The 21,021-nt window shown below is 52.9% G+C and overlaps 1 protein-coding gene across 1 annotated transcript in view; it reads left to right on the top strand.

Annotated features, from left to right (window-relative positions):
• The window catches only part of PGBD5 (piggyBac transposable element derived 5), a 97,209-nt gene extending 78,053 nt beyond the window's left edge, over positions 1 to 19,156 (top strand). Inside the window, exons 4-7 of the mRNA XM_046028042.1 lie at positions 8,758 to 8,938; positions 11,234 to 11,431; positions 15,895 to 16,000; positions 17,280 to 19,156. Coding sequence (XP_045883998.1) covers positions 8,758 to 8,938; positions 11,234 to 11,431; positions 15,895 to 16,000; positions 17,280 to 17,475 — 681 coding nt within the window. The 3' untranslated portion in view covers positions 17,476 to 19,156. The remainder of the gene's footprint in view (positions 1 to 8,757; positions 8,939 to 11,233; positions 11,432 to 15,894; positions 16,001 to 17,279) is intronic.
• The last annotated feature ends 1,865 nt before the right edge of the window (positions 19,157 to 21,021 follow it).

Genomic DNA, 21,021 nt, shown 5'->3' with positions numbered 1-21,021 from the left:
TCTTGGGGCATCACAGAAGTGGGCTGAGATAGAAGTGGGCTGCGTCCGCCCAGGTGTTACTAGAATCCATATCGCCTGTGCTCCTTTCTGTTGCAATGTCTCTAAAATATGCAACATTTGGAGTAACATTCTGGGGCAAAGTGTAACGATGCGTATTAATTTCCTTTCCTTTTTTAGTAAATGTATATATTTAAAAGTTAATAAATCATAGGAGCAAGAAAACCTTTTTAAAGGAAAAGCTTGGCAATTGAAAGATACATTTTTCTGCCCTAAAGACACTAGTCAAAAAAGCTCGTGGCTCCCCAAACCAGGCAAAGACCCTACCAAAAAGGAGAATTTCAGACCAATATCACTGATGAATATGGATGCAAAGATTCTCAACAAGATCCTAGCAAACAGGATCCAGCAGCACATTAAAAAGATTATCCACCATGACCAGGTGGGATTCATCCCTGGGTTGCAAGGTTGGTTCAACATTCGCAAATCAATCAGTGTGATAGAACACATCAATAAGAGAAGAGAGAAGAACCACATGGTCCTCTCAATTGATGCAGAAAAAGCATTTGACAAAATCCAGCATCCGTTCCTGATGAAAACGCTTCAAAGTATAGGGATAGAGGGAACATTCCTGAACTTCATAAAATCTATCTATGAAAGACCCACAGCAAATATCATCCTCAATGGGAAAAAGCTTGCAGCCTTCCCGTTGAGATCAGGAACACGACAAGGATGCCCACTCTCACCACTCTTGTTCAACATAGTATTAGAAGTTCTAGCAACGGCAATCAGACAACAAAGAGAAATCAAAGGTATCCAAATTGGCAAGGAAGAAGTCAAACTCTCTCTCTTCGCAGATGACATGATTCTTTACATGGAAAACCCCAAAGACTCCACCCCCAAACTACTAGAACTCATACAGCAATTCAGTAACGTGGCAGGATACAAAGTCAACGTACAGAAATCAGTGGCTTTCTTATACACCAACAATGAAAATACAGAAAGGGAAATTAGAGAATCGATTCCATTTACTATAGCACCAAGAACCATAAGATACCTGGGCATAAACCTAACCAAAGAAGTAAAGGACCTGTACTCGAGGAACTACAGAACACTCATGAAAGAAATTGAAGAAGACACAAAAAGATGGAAGACTGTTCCATGCTCTTGGATTGGAAGAATAAACATTGTTAAAATGTCTATACTGCCTAGAGCAATCTATACTTTTAATGCCATTCCGATCAAAATTCCACCAGTATTTTTCAAAGAGCTGGAGCAAATAATCCTAAAATTTGTATGGAGCCAGAAGAGACCCCGAATTGCTAAGGAAATGTTGAAAAACAAAAACAAAACTGGCGGCATCACGTTACCCGATTTCAAGCTTTACTACAAAGCTGTGATCACCAAGACAGCGTGGTACTGGCATAAAAACAGACACATAGACCAGTGGAACAGAGTGGAGAGCCCAGATATGGACCCTCAACTCTATGGTCAAATAATCTTCGACAAAACAGGAAAAAATATTCAATGGAAAAAAGACAGTCTCTTCAATAAATGGTGCTGGGAAAACTGGACAGCGATATGTAGAAGAATGAAACTCGACCATTCTCTTACACCGTACACAAAGATAAACTCGAAATGGATAAAAGACCTCAACGTGAGACAGGAATCTATCAGAATCCTAGAGGAGAACATAGGCAGTAACCTCTTCGATATCAGCCACAGCAACTTCTTTCAAGATATGTCTCCAAAGGCCAAGGAAACAAAAGCAAAAATGAACTTTTGGGACTTCATCAAGATCAAAAGCTTCTGCACAGCAAAGGAAACAGTCAACAAAACAAAGAGGCAACCCACGGAATGGGAGAAGATATTTGCAAATGACAGTACAGACAAAAGGTTGATATCCAGGATCTATAAAGAACTTCTCAAACTCAACACACACAAAACAGATAATCATATCAAAAAATGGGCAGAAGATATGAACACTTCTCCAATGAAGACATACAAATGGCTATCAGACACATGAAAAAATGTTCATCATCACTAGCCATCAGGGAGATTCAAATTAAAACAACATTGAGATACCACCTAACACCAGTTAGAATGGCCAAAATTAGCAAGACAGGAAACAACGTGTGCTGGAGAGGATGTGGAGAAAGGGGAACCCTCTTCCACTGTTGGTGGGAATGCAAGTTAGTGCAGCCACTTTGGAGAACAGTGTGGAGATTCCTGAAGAAATTAAAAATAGAGCTTCCCTATGACCCTGCAATTGCACTACTGGGTATTTACCCCAAAGATACAGATGTAGTGAAAAGAAGGGCCATCTGTACCCCAATGTTTATTGCAGCAATGGCTACGGTCGCCAAACTGTGGAAAGAACCAAGATGCCCTTCAACGGATGAATGGATAAGGAAGATGTGGTCCATATACACAATGGAGTATTATGCCTCCATCAGAAAGGATGAATACCCAACTTTTGTAGCAACATGGACGGGACTGGAAGAAATTATGCTGAGCGAAATAAGTCAAGCAGAGAGAGTCAAGTATCATATGGTCTCACTTATTTGTGGAGCATAAAAAATAACATGGAGGACATGGGGAGATGGAGAGGAGAGGGAGTTGAGGGAAACTGGAAGGGGAGATGAACCATGAGAGACTATGGACTCTGAAAAACAACCAGAGGGTTATGAAGGGGCGGCGGGGGGGTGGGGGGGTGGGAGGTTGAGGAACCAGGTGGTGGGTAATAGGGAGGGCACGTACTGCATGGAGCACTGGGTGTGATGCCAAAAAATGAGCACTGTTATGCTGTAAATAAACAAATAAAAATAAATATTTAAAAAAAACCAAAAAACTCGTGGCTCTCTAAATAGTAAAGTTTTGGCAGCAAACTCCAAGTTCACGGGGCTAGATGATGCCCTCTGCCTCTGCGCGCCTGTGGGACTGTTTCAGCATAAGGATGTTCGCTCCAGATGTCTGGAAGGTGAGACGGGACTTGTGGGAGGCATGCCAGTCAGGAGTTCCACGTTTCCGGGAGGGGTGTTTCCTACAGCGCCGTCTTTCCTAGGCTCTTGCAAAAAGCACCCAGCATGGAGTATGAGCGTGCGTGTGGGTGTCCAGCGATGCTGTCTTTCTCCCATTATGACCTTTAGGGCAGGCTTGCGACTCTGGACACTATTCATTTGTGTATCTGCAGCGGTTGCCGTGATGGTGGAGTTGGGATGCGATTGCGTGGAAGGCGATGGTTTGTTCATAGCCTTATAATTTATTCATTCAGCTAAGGAGTCCAGATTGGCATCTTCGACCTACTGAAGTGCTTCCGTCGAAGCCCACCCAGACCAGTGGGACAGTGGACCAGAGGGACCCTTAGACAAGCCGCACCTGTCGGGCTGAGCCCTTTCATGGCTGGGTTTTGACCACCCAGCTAACTGTTCTTCTAAGTGGACAGGGCCTCAGGGAGTTACAACTTTATGTGTTAGTTATCGAAATGTAGATCCAATTTTATATTCACTTTTAAAATAAACTCATACCAGAGTGATGGGGGATAGGAGCAATAAGTGAGTGGGGGTTAAGAGGTTCAGACTTCCAGATATAAAGTCAGTCAGTCATGGGGATTAAAAAAAAAAGTCAAGCATAGGGAATATAGTCAGAAATATTGTAATAACTTTGGTGACAGATGGTGACTACACGTCTTGTGATTGTCATTACACCTGAAATCGACTTATATTATATCGTATATTACATGTAATACCATCATAATGTAGTTAATAGTAATAGTAATAATACAGTGTTATGTGTCAACTAAACTTCAATGAAATATTTTAAGAAATCACACCTAGCAAAAAACAAAATAAACTTATTATTTTATAGTAGTGACTGCCCCAAATTTAGGACCATCCTTGGACTTGGATTGCTATCCCTCGGTCTTCCTCCAGATCTCCTAATAGGAACGCGAAGACCTTTGATTCCACACCTGTCTCCTCTTGCTGCGTTGGAGCAACCGAGCGCCTGCTTCTTGGGAAGAGACTGGCTAGAACATTGGGAAATGCCAGTGTCCACATAGGCCTGCGTGCACAGACTAAGCTCTGCAAGTCCAGGATGGCCCTGTAATGGGACCGCATGCCGCTGACTTCTGGGGACTCGTGTGTCTCGCAGGGGAGCAAGAGGCTGGCCCCGACCAAGAGGGTCACCCTCTGCACACGTGTGCTTAATTAGCTCAGGGTCTGTTAATAGCCGCTAGCTTCGATCAGGATTGCCTTTGGGAGCAAACACAGCGAGTTCTGAATGCACACACGCCTGAGTAATTCTCATAGGGAAGTTCTTTTGTAATTATGTTCAGTCATTTTGCGATGAAATTGTATTATATGTTTGGCATCTAAAAACAAATATTTCAAAATATCTGTAATTCTGGTGTAGAGAGACAGCCACCTGAGGATAGAGTCAGCGTATCTACAGAAACATGCACACACACACACACACACACACACACACACACACTGCATTTTATAATCTCGTTACTTCACTTACGGAGATGTTGTGAACCTTTTACTATGTTATGCAGTAACTTTTCTAGATTGTGATTTTTGAAAAATTGCACTGTATTCATTATACCTACAGATAAAAATTTTAATCAGCCTCCTTTTCATAGGAGGTAATTAGGTTGTTGCTAATTTTTAAAAAAGATTTATTTATTTGAAAGAGAGGGCGCAGGGAGGGGCAAAAGGAGAGGGAGAGAGGCAGACTCCACTAAGCCCAGAGCCCAGGAGGGCTCGATCTCACAACACTGAGATCATGACCTGAGTCAGAACCAAGGGTCCGATGCTTCCCTGACTGAGCCATCCGGGCGCCCCAGGTTGTTGCTAATTTTTTGCCATTATAAAAAACCTGGAGTTCATCAGGTGCATAGAAATGCTGCCGTTGAAGCAGTGTGTGGGGAGTAGGCAGACCTCGAAGACGCTCAGAAGATTCCTGTTCCCGGTACGCGCACCTTCTCCCAGTTACTCCTGTAACACTTTCAGGGAAAACGTGAAAGCCTTTCTGTTTTCCTTAAATCAGAAGGAAAAAAAACAGCCACCTTTCAAGCTGAGGAAAGTATTTTAACATATCCTATGAATGTACTGGTCTTTACGCCAGCGCAGATGTAAAATGTGATTTCCGTATGGAGGGAGAGAGGCGCAGGGCAGCGGAAGGGCCCGTGAAGGTCACGACCCAGCCTGAAACCACCTCGGCTGGAGACATGGGTGTTTGTACCGATGGTGGCACGTGTCCCCTTACCCTCGGCCCTGGATGTGGGGAGGCTGTTTTGGAGGTGATTTCAGTGGATGGATGGCCTCGAGCTTCCGTTACTGTGAAGGGTTGCCGATCGCTGGTGATTTGTAGCCCCTGCCTCGGCCGCCTCTGCCCCCGCTGAGCTGGGAGGTGCCCCCGCCCTACCCCCTTCACCTCCACTTGCCTCTGCGCTTCCCTCCTTGTCCTGCAGTGAGTAGAAGTGGCCGTTCCTCAAGTGTGCGTGTGAGGGATTCTCGGCTCCCAGGTCAGGCTCTCCAGTTCCCTTTGAGCACCGCCCCGCAGGACTGTGATGGGTCCATGCAGCCCCTGCGTGCCCTCACACCCCACCCCAAGGACATGCACGCTTCCAGCATGCAAAGAGCAAGGGAGAGCACACCCGTCTGAGCAACCGACTCTAGTCTGGCAGTCAGAGGGATGACGTTTTGAAGGTGCACCGTGCTTTGAAGCCCGTTAGCCAGGCACCCGGCTGATCCGACTTCTGAAGGGCTGACTTTAGAGCCCCAGTGAGATGAGATGGGTCCCCGGCTTGCCTGGTGCCCTAGCCGGGACAGCTCCCAGCAACAAACTACTGGGAAGACGTGATCCTCTCTAGGTTATTCTAAGACCCAGGAGAGAGTCCCTGTTTTCTTCTGTTGGGACTCAGGGCAGTGTTGCCCTACAGCCCGCTCATGCCAGTCTTCCATCCCACACGAACCCAGGGCTGCATGTTTACGCGGGGAGGGCCTCGTCTGCCGTGCAGCTTTGTCGGGACACCTGAGGTTGATGTGTGTGCGGCTTGGTTTTTCTCTCTGACACTGTATTCCTTCTCCAAGTTTAGCGCCTTCCCCTCTGTTATGGGCCAGGCTGCGCCCCTCACATTCATGTGTTTGAGTCCTAACTCGTAGTCCTACAGAATGTAATTATAGTTGGAGATAGGGCCTTTATTTTTATTTATTTATTTATTTTAAGGATTTTATTCATCCATTTGACAGAGAGGTCATGGGGGGAACAGGCTCCTTGCTGAGCAAAGAGCCCAATTTGCAGCTCAATCCCAGGACCCTGAGATTATGACCCAAGCAGAAAGCAGAGGCTTAACCCACGGAGCCACCCAGGTGCCCCAAGATAGGGCCTTTAAAGAGGTAATTTATAATTAATGTTAAAAAGATGTCATTGGGGTGGACCCTTATTTAATATGGCTGGTGTCCTTCCAAGAAGAGGAGATTAGGACACAGACACAGAAGGATGCTCTGTGAGGCCATGGGGAGAAGACAGCCGTCTATGAGCCAAGGAGGGAGGCCTCTGCCAGCCCCTCGATCTCAGATCTCAGATTTCCAGCCTCTAGAACTGGGCAAAAGTGCATTTCTGTTGTTGAAGATGCCCAGTTTGTGGTCCTTTGTGATGGTCGACCAGTAGACTGACCCATCAGCCCGCCACCCCTTTTCTAATGCCTTGTGAAGAGTGGCAGCTAGAAGACCGCTTAGGGTTCGGGCGGAGAAGAGTGAGATTGGCAGCAGCCATGGCAACAAGCCAGGACCCCGCTAACTTGGCTGCTCAGGGTACGCAGTGGCCATGCCCAAAGGCTTTCGAGTTTGTTTCCTAAAACCCTTCTTGCTTCGTCACGTCTCGCACCTTGTACGCAACGCAGTTGTTTTTTGAGCTTGGTCGAGGGATTTTTCCATAGGGTCCTGTTAAACTTTGCCTGCCCTGGGCCAAGTGAGCCAGTGACCGTCCCATACCTCAGGGAGGCCCTCAGAAGCCACGTGCGGTATCATCGTGGCTGGGCCTGAGGGGTGCCCACGATGCACCTCCCTCCCTGGTGGGAACCTGGGGTTTGGGTGGAGGATTTCCTTTTGAATGACACACAGGACGCAAACGACCGGTTCCTACGGTGGATTTCAAGGGACATAGTGCCCCGTGTGGGTACGAGGGGATCTCAGGTAGGCTCTCTGGGAGAGGTGGGTATGAATCCGAGCCTTAGGAGCAGAAACCTGTGGCAGTGGCCACAAGATTGGACGTTGCTGAAGGAGGGAAGGCACGTTCTGAGAAATGGCCTGGCTCGGCCAGAATCCCCCATGACGCGTGACAGAAACAGAGCTTGGCTTCTCTATCTCTGTGTTTTCTTCTCTATCAAAGAGATTTCTTCTGGGAATTGAGGTGGAAGAGGCGTAGAGATCCCAAAATGAAATGTTGGGAGTGCTGCCGAGTTGTCTAAAAAGATGTTCTGTGTCATCAAGCCATTGCCTGCCAGGCCACAGGAAAGTAGGGTCCTCCGTGAGGACATCTCAGAAGACGAGCTTCTTTTGCAATTGGAGTCACATTCGCCTGCTCCTCACCGGCCTCAGGAACATCAGAGCATGTGACCAAAGTCATCTGAGCAAAGATGGGTGTTGTGGATGGGACTGGGTCCTCCCTGGGGCCATGTTGGTTTTTCACAGCCGAGCATCATCGACTGTCTGCGTGGACAGGCGTGCACTGGGCAGTTCTGTGTGTCAGAGGACAGGCAGGGCTAACCTCCTTGCTGACCGAGTGTCTGTTGTCCCTGGGGCCCCTGACTGGCACCGGTGAGCACCATTAGCTGGTGACGTGCTGCCAGTGAAGGCACCTAGAACATTCCACAAGAAGAACTCTTCTCCCTGAAGGAGAACAGTAGTTGGTACCCATATGACAGATTCTTCCTGACTCGGTCCGTCACTGGGAGGCCCGCACCCTTCTTGAATCCCTTCCCATTTCCTGTGATTTTCCCCTCTGGTGATGTTCCTAGAAGATGTTCACGGGACAAAGAGTGTAAGCATAGCTTGCTAATCCCAGCACGTCCTCTTTGCTGGTGAGTTTTCAATCCTTGATCCTGACTCTTCTGTGTGGTGGCTACTGTAAGGAAAAAGGCAACAGTGAATGCAGACGCACTTCGTGAATTAAAAAAAAGACTCCTGAGTGGCTCAGTTGGTTAAGCGTCTCTTGGTTTCAGCTCAGGTCGTGATCTCAGGGTCACGGGACTGAGCCGTGTTGGGCTCTGTACTGAGCGTGGAGCCTGGTTCAGATTCTCCCTCTGCTCCTCTCGCTCCCCACCCCACAAAAAACCCACAACTGTATTCAAATGGAAAGTACACGGACGAGTTTATCCTTACAGGTGAGGTCGTCTTAAACTATGGTTTCTCATAAAGTGAAGTCCCTCCCGTGCTTCCGAACTGGGGGGTATGTTTGCACGGACCTCATTGCCAGGTTTGTTGCTCATCATAGTTTGACACTTTTCTTCTTTACCTTGACATTTCCAAACTGGAAATCCGTGGGCAGAGCCACTGGCCACCTCGACTGTGGGGTGGCCTTGGGGGCGACCTGGGGCCTCTGCGGCCCGAGGAGGTGATGGTGTGTTAGGGGCTGCAGAACCAGTGGCTCAAGGGAGAAGTGGCTTTCCCACCCCTCTGGGGCCCAACGAGGGCAGTCTGGGCCGGCCCGGCCCCGCGCGAGCTCCCTGACCACTGTGTGTTTCTGTTCCAGATCTATGTGCACCTGAAGGACGGCGGGGGCCCTGATGGGCTGGACGCGCTGAAGAACAAGCCGCAGCTGCACGGCGCGGTGGCCCGGAGCCTGTGCCGGAACGCGGCGGGCAAGAACTACATCATCTTCACGGGGCCCAGCATCACCAGCCTGACTTTGTTCGAGGAGCTGGAAAAGCAAGGTCTGTTGTGTGGCACGCCGGTGCCAGCGGGGCCCCTGCCCCCTGGAGAAGTGGTGGGGAGGCCTCGGGTGCAGGTGCGAGGTCGTGACCGGCGAGAACCGTAGGCCGCCACGGCCAGGAGGGAACACAGTTTCAGCTGGCTGCGTGCCCGCCGCGTACCTGGACCCCGCCAGGCACCGGAGATCGGAAGGGACACCTGCCACGGGCTCGCGCTCTGCCCACGGCACCTTTGTGTCCTTTCTTGTGAGACCGTGGCCGTTCAGGGCTTCTCCTGGTGTCCTGGTCCATTCGGGCTGCTCTCACCAAATCCTTGAGATGGTGCGGCTTATAAACTCCGGGCAGTTATCTATTCCTCGTGGTTCTAGAGCCCGGAAGTCCGAGGTCATGGCGCCGACACGGTCGCCTGAGGACCTCTTCCGAGTTGCAGACCTCAGGTGACAGAAGTGACCAGGGGGCTCTCTGGGGTTGCTTTTCTCAAGGGCACTTCTCCCATTCACGAGGGCTCCACCCTTGTGACCCCGGCCCCTCCCAGAGGCCCCACCTGGAACACCCTCCTCTGGGGCCTGCGGCTTTCAGCGGAGGAATTTGGGGGGGACACACGCACTTGCTCTGCGCACCTAGACACCGGTCCCACGGAGGCTCTCAAGTCTGGGCTCAGCCCCATCTGTAATGAGGGCCCTGCGGTTGACAAGGAGGACACAGGGATTTATGCAGATTAGCACAGGCTGCTGTGCCGTGGGCCTCGGGAAAGTCTTCGTGGCCCTTGGTGCCGGGATGCTTTGTTCATCGGTTCGTGGCTCGGGCAGAAACGGCCGCTGGAGAAAAAGATCTGGACCGAGTCAGGGAGCCCAAGAGCAAGCTGCTTACCCTTTGCTTTGTCCCACATTTTGGGGATTTATATCAACTCAGGAGAGACATAAAAAGCCTCTGTCCTGCCATGGCAGCCACTAGAATTGCAGACCTGTTGCTTAGCAACGGGTCACACATCTGGCCTTAAAATCCTCTCGAGTCTCGGGGAGCCAGCAGCTTCTGACCTTGACCTCGGCCACGGCGAGGAAGCAGCAGCCCCGGGACTCTGAGCTCTGCTGGGTCTCAGTCCTCTGTGAGGTCCCGTCCCTGACAGGGCTTGGGGTTTACCTGTGGGGAGAACTCAGGGTGCAGAGGTCAGAGTATGCAAAGAGGGGCTGTGGAAGTCAAGTTGCAGAAAATTGGCCCTCGTGTGTGTTACCAGCCTCCTGGAAAGAAGGATGGGCTCCCAGGGTAGGCGGGACGGTGAGAGCCCGGGCTCCATCTCTACCCGCCTGCCCGCCCGCTCCAGTCCCAGGGTGGGCGCGTGGCCAGGAAGGCCCGGGGTCCCCGGAACTGCCTTGGGGTGGACATGCATGGACGAGGGAAACATGCACACGGGGTACACAGTGTTTCAGATCACTGACGATAACAGCGTCAGTTTTCAGTGACCTCCAGTCTTTGACTGAAGACCCGGAGGACGAGACCGTCCCCAGCGACTTCAGTCAGAAGTGTCTGCAGGCGTCTGGACCGGGGCTGGCCATGGGGAGAAGTAGGCTTCCCAGGACCCACTCAGTGGGGCAGGCTTGCATGTGCGTGTGGAGGGCCAGGCAAGGCCTTGAGCCCCCATGGAAGCTTCTGTGCGTGGAAGGCCACACTGCCACTCCTCCCTTTAGTGGCTCTGTGTTCAGAGGCAGGACGCTGGCTTGGTGCATGTTGCTCGATGATTCTTTCCTCTGGGCTTAACTTGTCTCCAAGGGGACGGCGGCTCCGTTTTGCATACTGCCTCCGGGTGCCGTGCAGACAAGCACCGGGCTGGGCCTGGGGCTCTTCGGGTCTTGGCCAGAGTGTTAGTGGTCCTGAGTGTGGTCAGGCTTGGACAGCAAACAGACCTGGGCTTAGTCCTTGCCTCTGCCCTCCTTGCTGGGAGCCTGGGGGCCTCTTCAGTGTGGGTGGGATAACCCGAGTGCGGAAGTTTCTAGAGGCAGGTTGGATGATCGGTGCTCACGCCCAGCACCGTGCCGGGTGCGTAGTGAGTGCTCGCGACGAGACTCCTGCGGGTACTGCCGATTCACGGCACATGTGATGGTCTCACGTGTCATCTTCAAGGTCCTTAGAGAAGTCCTCTGGGATAGAAGTCCCCGAACTGTAGCAGTCTCCCCTGCGGGACTTCTAGGCGGTCTGTCCTCCCAGTGCGTCGGCCTCAGAGCCAGGCAGTCCCTCTTTGGTGCTGGCCTGCGTGGGTTGTCTGCGACCGTGTGGACCCAGTTCTGTGTCCCTGTCCTGCAGAGATCTACTGCTGTGGCCTGCTCAGCTCCAGGAAGAGCGACTGCACCGGCCTGCCCCTGTCCATGCTGACCAACCCGGCCACGCCCCCGGCCCGGGGCCAGCACCGCATCAAGATGAAGGGCAACATGTCTCTGATCTGCTGGTACAACAAAGGGCACTTCCGCTTCCTGACCAATGCCTACTCGCCCGTGCAGCAAGGTGGGCGCCGGCAGGGGCTCTGGGCCGCCCTGGAGACGGGAAGCCCTTGTTCCGCGGCTGCGTTGGTCCTGGGGTGGGGGAGGGGCAGGGCGGCAGGAGCCACCTGGGCCCGCGGGCTGCCATCCCCGGGGCTTGTCAGCTGAGAGGGAAGCCACGACGGCGGGATTTACGTGTCCCCTGGCTTGTGAGTGGCCGTGTCCGAATGGCATGTCCCCCATCACCTGAAAATTAGGATTCTCCAGAGAATCTTCCCTAAGGGGAGGGGAGATACCGACTGTTTTATCCCTTCAGTGTCTTCCTTAGAGGTTGACCATGGGCGTTGTGGGGCGTTCAGGCGGCTTTCAGGCGATTCCATCATTAATTTCACGTGGGGGTTAGAATCCATTCATAACAGAGGGATTTAGTGAGCAAGGACTCTAGAGTTCAAGTCACTACAGCTGAGAGACTTTCAAACTGATGACAAGGAACAGGAACGGACAGCGAGGCACTTGACAGAAGTATCTGTGGTTACAGGGTGTGTTTGAAAATCCCCTATATTCCTTTGATTAAGACATCTTTTCTCTTTGCTTCTGAAGGACCTCCACGAGGAGCTCCGTTGTGTGTGTGTGTGTGTGAGAGAGAGACAGAGAGAGAGAGAGATAAGTGGTCTGTACACATGTGGTGTGTACGTTTGTGGGGGCTGTGCTTAATTAACTGTTGTTCATTCATTCCTGCCCCTCACCTCTGGCACACACACCAAATCCCGTTTCAGCAGAGACGGAATCCCGGGACACAAGCCCGTGGGACTTAGGTGTAGAGAGCTATAGAAAGCTGCCAGCTTCTCCAGGGCTGTGCGAAGGGCATTTAGAGGAAATGTTTGGAATTGACCTTGTAAGCCAAAGGTGAGACTTTGAGCTGGACTTCTATACACTCCTGATGGGGCAAGAGCCTTCACAGGGAGAGTGTTCAGGAAGACAGTGTAGGAGCTGCCTCCCACCAGATTATGTGTGACAGATTATAAATTGTGCAATGTGATTTAAGACGACAGAACCTTAAAACCCCAGTCTCAAGGGCTGGGAGCCTTAAATCCGTCACCAAGGGAACCAGCAAAGAAGACGTTGATCAGGAAGAAGAGAAAATTGGTAGGGTTGGTCTTTAAATATGGCAGAATTTAGTGTTGGTGTTTCCTTCAGTCATAGTGTCCATTTCTAAAGTACTCCAAATCACAAAGTCCTGGGGCACTTGGGGGGCCCAGTTGGTGAAGCATCTGCCTTGGGCTCAGGTCCTGATCCTGGGTCCTGGCATGGAGCCCCGCATCGGGCTCCCTGCTCAGTGGGAAGCCTGCTTCTCCCTCTCTCTCTGCCCCTCCTGCCTCATGTTCTCTCTCTCTCATGCTCTCTCAAATAAATAAAATCTTAAAAAAAAAAATCCCCAAATTCCCAAATCTTAGACTCCCTTAAAAATCCCAGGGAGTTTGCCTCAGCCCTCTGACAGCACCCCCAGGAGCACTTGGAGGCAGGGGAGGGGGTGTGGAGAGCCCAGGCTGGGTGACCTGCCTCTCCTCCCTGAGGGACATCCTTTAACTAGTCTACAGCTTCAGGTGATTTTTTTTTTTTGTAACAAAGGGAGATATTTTCCTTTCAGTGTACTTAAAAAACATGATTTTTAAAAACTTAGTATTTCATTTTCTTTCTTTTTTTTTAAGATTTTATTTATTTATTTGACAGACAGAGATCACAAGGAGGCAGAGAGGCAGGCAGAGAGAGAGGGAAGCAGGCTCCCTGCTGAGCAGAGAGCCCAACGCGGGGCTCCATCCCAGGACCCTGATCATGACCTGAGCCAAAGGCAGAGGTTTAACCCACTGAGCCACCAAGGCGCCCCAGTATTTCATTTTCTTAAATGTCATCATTTTTCTGCCTCCCCCCGATTCATAATCCATTTTCTTCACAATATGAATAATGACAATAGTGAGTATCTCCATACGTTGGGGAACATCTTGGATCATTTCCTCAAAATAAAGCTGGGAGTGCAGTGGCTGCCCAGAGATCTGAACATCTGGAGAACCATTGATGACGTGTCGCCCAAAGACCGCACTTAACCACTGCGACGGGCTCTGGGGGGACCGACACTCCTCCTAAGTTTCCCAACACATTTTTCCCCCTAAATTTGTCCGTCTGGGGGGTGAAAATGCTACAGAATTTTCAATCTAAATTGCATGACCACTGGTGGGGTTGAGCATCTCTGTGTATTTGCAGCCAGTTTACAGTGATTTCTTCGTATTCTCAGTTTGTCCTGTGAAGCACTTGTTGAAAGCTTATTTTTTGCTATAGCAAGTATTTTTCTGCATTTTTTAAATTTTGCTTTTATTTATGACTGGTATTTTTTAACCTAAAATTGCATTTCCTTCTGCATGGGCAGAACTGTTGATCGCGCTCTTTGTTCTTAGAAGAGCTCCAAAAGTCCTTGCTCTGGGCCAAGGCTGGATAAGGGCCAAGATCACCTGCTTACCGTAGAGCGGGACCCTGCTCTTCCCAGTAACCCACCATCAACTGGAGTTTTACTGTTTTTTTAAATTAAGTGTAAAGAGTGGCCTGACCAAGGGGCCTTGCCTCTGTGCCTGAACCACTTAAAAAAACACTCTTCTTCTACTTTTTAAAAATATTACTCAGAAGATGAACTCTCAAATATCGGAAAGACTGCCTCTCAGCTTCATACTCTCCTGCTGTGATCATAGATGTATGCGCCCTTCTAAAAGTTGAGAATTTCCAATTTTAGAAAATAGACAACCAGTTAGGAACATTCTAGGAATCGGTTTCTTATTTCTTCTGGATTCTAAGGAGAAGCATCCCTTCCTTCAGAGAGCTTGAGCATGGTCACTGGCTTCTTATAAGTCCCATATCCAGGGACATCCATCCGGAGGACCCAGCTCTCCCGCTCTCTTTCTGAAGTCCGTTTTGGAGCTGTCCTCTCCCTACCAGAGCCTTTGCCCACGTGGGGTTCAGACTGCACAGGACCCACGCACGTACAGAACGGCGTATAGGACTGACTCGGGGCCTGACTCATTCAGCCTCATTCAGCACAGCACAGGTAGCCTAGGGAGGTGGAGGCCAGGATGGCCATTGCGCGTGAGCACACGTGTTTGTCCCACCAGGTTGGACAGATCGTGGGGTGCCGTGGAGGTACGTGCGTAGGGCATAGCTAGGCATGGAGACTTGCACACAGCCGTGACTATGCAGGGCCTGCCCAGGGTGATGTCAGCAAAGCCAGGAAATGTCACATAACCTCTTGTCAACGTGTCCCATGGCCGGGCTTGTTGGTGCTCGGAGAAGGATATTACAGGGCAGCCCCACGCTTTGTAGCTGGAACAGTGTCTGAGAATCCACAATACTGCCAGGGACGGGGTGATTTATAAAGTGGGGGAAAAGCTCAAGCAGATGGGCGCAACCCGCCGCTCTGCCGAGGGTTCCAGCAGAGAGCCGTGTCTAGTGGATGGGGAGGGGACGAAGGGCTGGAGCAGGCCCCCCGGGGCTGGGGAGGCTGGGACGGGGCAGTCCAGGAATTACGGCCCCAGCAGTCACCCAATCTCAAGGTCTCCAGGGACTTCTTGGTGTGAAAAACCAGTATCAGGGGGCATGGCTGGGGGACAGGGCAAAAAAAACCAGAAAGACCCCCGCTCAGGGCTCAGTCTGTGCACATGGTTCCCTGCACGCTGGTCTCCCGCGGTCCCGCGGTGAGAGGGTGGGAGACACGCTAGGTGGAGCCCCTTGGGCCCGCAGGGGACCCCCTCTTGTACTTCAACTCTCTTCACTCAAGTAGTCCCCAAACTTCCCAACCCTTTAGACTGATCCCTTTAAAAAATATATATATATACACACCAAAAAATGGCTTTTGTCATAATCCCGTGATGCTGTGGGGAGGCTGGCCGGAGCCTCACCTGAGCCTTCTCCCACGTCTCGTGCATCACCTCTGGACGGCAGCTGTGGGCCTGTGGGCGGGTCTGGGCAACGAGGTCGTCGCGCAGCAGTTTGGGCAGCGGGGTGAGGAGGGCTCACTGATCACCCGGTCAGTGGGAGGTTTCCCTGGACACATTCCCACTTGCATTCAACAGAGGGAAGGTGTTTGAGGGCTTGGGGAGGGGGGAGGGGGCAGCCTTCATGTCGGGAGGGGGAAGGAGGGGAGAGTCAGTCCTGCACCTCCCCTTTGCTCTCCAAAGGCCCGGCCAGGTGCATCGCCCTCCCTGGTGCCACGTAAAGCCACCTTTGGTCCCGTCATCGCCCCGCGTGCCCGCAGCGCCCCTGCACACACACCTCACTTTATGTTGTCCTCAAGTCCTCGGAAGCTTTGAGGGACTGGAGTCCGGCTTCTGTCTCCCCCTCCCCATTGGCTCCCTGGAGGGCCGGGCAGGGTGGAGATAGGCACCTGCGTCCGTGGGCATGGGCAGGAGACAGTGCGGACCGGGATGTGACCTCCTGTCTTCTCCGCAGGGGTGATCATCAGGAGGAAGAGTGGGAGCATCCCCTGCCCCTTGGCGGTGGAGGCATTCGCTGCTCACCTGAGCTACATCTGCAGATACGATGACAAGTACAGCAAGTGAGTGCGTGGCGGCTCGCAGCGGACTAGCGGTGGCTGGGTGCTCAGGAGTCCCCCGTTCCAGGATGAACAGAGCAGGCCCCTGGGAGATGAGATCTCGAGCCCTCATCCTGGCCAACTGGGCGCCCGGCCTCCTTCCCCACCACCCTTGCCCGGGGTGGCCGTCCTTCCACTCACTTGGGCGGGGCCATCCCTTGTACTGGGCCCTGAGCCTGTCCCCCTGCCCCCACCGCGGCCAGACTGCCCTTCCCCCATCCCTCACAGCTGCGACCCTTTTCCCAGCGCAGGTTGGTAATTCTTTTCCCTCTGGATGTCCGCAGCGGGTGCACACCCACGGCACCGTAACAGGAACCCAAGGAGCGATTGCTAGTGAGCCTCAGTGTGATGGTTAATTGCCAGGGTTGAGCCTCACAACCTAGAACAGAGTTGGAGGAACCCCCAAGGCGGGCGGGCGTTGACTCAGCCCACTTAGAGGGGAACCTGCTGGGCCTCATCACGGCAGAGAGAAAACCGAGGACCGGGTTCTCCCCGGAAGACTCAGCCTAGGCTCGCAGGGGAGCCCCACTCCATAAGGAGCCTGTGAGCCAGTGTTCACAGCCCGCCAGCCGCCTGCTCAGAACCTGCTGATTCCACACGGTTCCAACAGAGAAACCTGCATTGACTTAACAGACACGTTAGGGACCACGCTGGGCTGCTGGTGCTGACGACATGACCTTCAGACACCCCTCAGGTGCCGAGTGATGGGGACACAGTGCAGGGAGGAGTCCGAAGTTGGGTTGGCCCTAGAGGGGCCTCCCTGAGGTGACATCCGTCCTGGATCTGAAGGGAAGCCGGGGTGGCAAAGAGATGTGCGCTGGGAGGAAGGGGACACGTTTCAGATGCCTGCCGCTGAGGGTGAACTTGCCCTTGGGACGTGCAAGCGGTCAGTGTGCCTGGGACACAGCAACCGAGGAGGGCTCTAGGCAAAGAGGGCCGCCCCTCGGGCCCTGGTCCCTTGGAGCTTCCGAGCCTTGCCGTGGAAGGCCAGCTCCCCCTTCCAGCATCTCCAGCGTCCCGCCCCCTGTCCCCCAGTCCTCTGATAGGAACGGTTTTCATCTTCTTAGTCTTAGGTCAAGTTCACTGTGACAGCCTCAGCGGGAGCCAGCCCCCAGCCAGCTTCCCACCCCGTGGCTCCGTGGCGGCACTGACCATGATGAGGCCCTTTGGGACCATCCCCCCGCCCCGCCCCGGGCGCCCGTGAGCCCCAGGGTCAGCCTCTCTTACTGCTCTGTCCGCGTAGGTATTTCATCTCTCATAAACCGAACAAGACCTGGCAGCAGGTGTTCTGGTTCGCCGTCAGCATCGCCGTCAACAACGCCTACATCCTCTACAAGATGTCCGACGCCTACCACGTGAAGAGGTACAGCCGGGCTCAGTTTGGCGAGAGACTGGTGAGGGAGCTGCTGGGCCTGGAGGAGGCCTCCCCTGCCCACTGATGCCGCCGCGGCCTGGCTTAGGGGAGGACCAGGGCCAGGAGCCTGGAGGAGGGAGAGAGCCTGCCCTTCTGACCTGCCCAGCCAGAGCCCTGGGGCACCCCTGGGGGGTTTGGCCCAGCCCATTGGGGAGCCCTGGTCCTCCGCAGGGCCCAAGGTGGGCCTGGTCAGACGATGGCTGCTGTCTGAGTTTCCCTTCAGAGAAGAGCACGTCCTCCCTCCAGAAGCCGCCGCCCACCCAGGGCCGGGCCACACTCAGACTCTGCACGCCGGCCGGGCGCCGTCGGTGGCCTTTGCCCAGCGGGGCGCCGCACCCTTGTGACCCCCGTGGAGCTCACCTCAGAACGGGGGACCCGGGAAGGCTGTTGCCGCCAGGGGTGGGAGGAGCCGTAGTGTGTCCCGCTGGAGAGGCCTGTGCTGGGAGGGTGTCAAGACCCAGGTGACCTGGTTCCACGTCGTGCCACGTCTGCCGCGGACCAGAAGCAAGCCGGTGGCGCTCCGGCGGCCGGGCCAGAGACCAGAGCGTTCTCCAGCGCTCGCCTTGGGCAAGTCTGGAACGAGAAATGCAGGGGGCCATGAGACGCGGGGGTGAAATGGGGGAGCGGCTGCCCGTTCTGGCTGATCAGTGAGGCGTCTCTGCTCATTTCGTTTCTCTGCTAGTGGCCGGGGTGGGGGGCGGGGGTGGGAGGGGGAAATGCCAACAGAACCGCAGTGATGTGTGATGCTGTTTTTATTTTTAAATATATCTTCAGGTTATTTTCTTACTGTTGCTTAAGATCTTCTGTAAAAGGAAAACGTCCCCCTCCTTTTCCGCCCCCTCCCGCCCCCGCCCCAGCCGTGACTCCTTGCATGAGCACAGTTTGGCGTTCGGGGCCCTGGGACTGTTCCGGGGTGAGAGGGGGCGGCCGGCTTCCAGAACAGACGTGGTTTCCCCCCGCCGAGGATCACGGGGGACCTGTGGGCCTTACGCTTGTCACAGACGTCACCATCGGCGAAAAACCTGTTAGCGTCGCTGAAGCAAACGACAAAAGGTCTGGGGAGGACGCTTGCTGCTTCTCCCCACCCCCACCGTGTGCGGTGACCTGGCGGTGTCTGCCCCGGGCTGGTGCACCTGAGCCACAGCATCTGGGCCCATGGGAACGCAGGTCCGCGGGTCTCCGAGGGAGGCCTCGCCCGGCTGGCCCACTGGTCTGCCCATCCGCCCCCAGACGAGAAACAGCGATTTCCAGAATTACAGGATATCCTCCTTGCACCCCAATTATGTAGCCCCCTCGTTTTTTTACAAATGCAAAATCTCTTCTACTCAGGCTTTGGGACTTTGTTGTTTGTTCACACTCAGTTAATTCCCAGCGTGGCTGGCAGCATGCTCCCGACTCCGCGTCATCCCCCTGTCCCGGGTTCCTGAGGACCCCCACGCCCTGTGGTTGGAATTTGATGCCACGGACTGTAGGCCCCATTCTCGGTTGTGTTTCAGAACACCTTCACCGTGTCCTTTGATTGGATTGAAAGCACTTTTACCACATGGAGAAATATATTTTTAATTTGTGACGCTTTTCTACGAGGTCCACTCTTTCTGAGTCTAATGTGTTTCCAACACTTGGGGAGACTCTGATGAAAGCTGATGAATTTTCTTTTCTGTCCAAATAAGTAAAAGAAAAAAAATAAAAATCTATTTAGATGCTGATTCTTTGTTGACATGCGGATTGCTTTCCAACATCAGGGACAAAGTATGGGCTACTCTTTTAAGACTCGACTTTTTATTTCATCATCTAGTACATACGATCTTGAACTGTTTTTAGTATCTTTGCCTCTGAGCAGTTTAAAAAAGAAATGCAGTTAAGTTTTTTTTTCAAGATTTTATTTATTTAGGGGAGCCTGGGGGGCTCAGTCGTTAAGCCTCTGCCTTCTGCTCAGGTCACGATCCCGGGGTCCTGGGATGGAGCCCTGGGTCGGGCTCCCTGCTCAGCGGGGAGTCTGCTTCTCCCTCTCCCTCTACCTCTCCAACCCGCTTATGCTCTGTCTCTCTCTCCCTCTCAAATAAATAAAATCTTCCCCCCAAATTTTATTTATTTGATAGAGGGAGAGCACACAAACTGGCCCTATGAGAACAGTTGTATTCTAGGTGCCCAGGAGAAAGTCTAGACTTGCCTGTACCTGCCTGCCAAACGGGCTTCCTCCTTATTTCTTCTAGTCGCCGTCATCATCCACGCCCACCCAGAGAGGCGCCGTTGGGACGGTGGGTGGGTGACTCTGCCTTACCAAGTAATTCGAGGGGACTTATACCATTCCAGGGCTCTGGGTTTTACGTGGTAGCCCCTGTTTTCAGACGAAGGCTCAAAGCAGACAGAAACTTCTAGTGGAGCCCTGCAGGGTTGGGAAGAGTTTCTGTCCTGGAAGGAGGACAGAGTGACAGGGAGTACTGGTTAGGAAAACCGGCAGCCAGGGGCGCCTCCCCCTGCCGATGATGTGAGGCTGAGAGCCGTGGGGAATCTCTCCAGTTCAAATCCACCTGACTCCAGTGTTTGGAAGGGTTTAAAGCCCTCAGCGTGACCTCGGATGGGCTCCCTTAGCAGCTGGCCGCTGCTGGTGCCAGGGAAAGGGCCCAGAAAGTGGCTGTCAGCAGCACGGGGGGAGCCGGCACAGCCCCGACAAAGGCGGGGAGGCAGCGGGCACCCGTGCATCCCTGCCCGAGGAGACCTTTCTACCTGGGGCCTGCTGTGGCGGCGTCCGCTCCCCTGGGGGACGGCTTTGCTGCGGGTCTCAAAAAGAAAACCAGAGCAAGGAGCTTCCTGACCCTTGTGGAAAACAAAACAAAAGTCTTGAAGCTTCTCCAAAGAAAAGCTCTCTTAGGGGCGCCTGGGTGGCTCGGTGGTTTAAGCCACTGCCTTCGGCTCAGGTCATGATCTCAGGGTCCTGGGATCGAGTCCCACGTCAGGCTCTCTGCTCTGAAGGGAGCCTGCTTCCCTCTCACTCTCTCTGCCTGCCTCTCTGCCTACTTGTGACCTCTCTCTGTCAAATAAATAAATAAAGTCTTAAAAAAAAAAAGAAAAAAAAAAAAGCTCTCTTAGACCAGCTGCACCGAGCTTTCGTGTGGTCCAGGTCCCAGACCCAGGACGGCACCGTATTCAGCGTTGGGTAAGGTGAGCCTTCGGAGAAGGGAACGTGGGTGGGCTTCTGGTATGTTCTGTTCGCCTTCCCGATCAGTTTCTTTATTTCATTCACCTTGTCTTTTCTCCCCCCATTCTGCGGCCCCCAAACCTCAGTTTTGAACAAGGACTGACTCTGGTCGGTGGAACATTATAATACGAAGGCCCTATTTCTAAACTCTGCTGAGTCACGTAGGAAAACCTTGGCGTCTGGATCATTCTTGGCAAAGACTTTTGGTTTCTTGGCTCCGTCAAGCAAGGCCCAGCCGCCAGAATCGAATCAACTCTACAGCTGTTGTAGAGAAGACCGCAGATGCCAGGACAGGGACTGGAAGGCTCTGGTCGTCGTGCGCGTCCGGGCAGTGCTATCGTCCCTGGGAACCTGGCCTCAGCACTGGGCAGT

This window comes from Meles meles, chromosome 13, assembly GCF_922984935.1.
Source record: "Meles meles chromosome 13, mMelMel3.1 paternal haplotype, whole genome shotgun sequence".
NCBI lineage: Eukaryota > Metazoa > Chordata > Mammalia > Carnivora > Mustelidae > Meles > Meles meles.
This window is presented reverse-complemented; position numbering and strand designations above follow the sequence as displayed.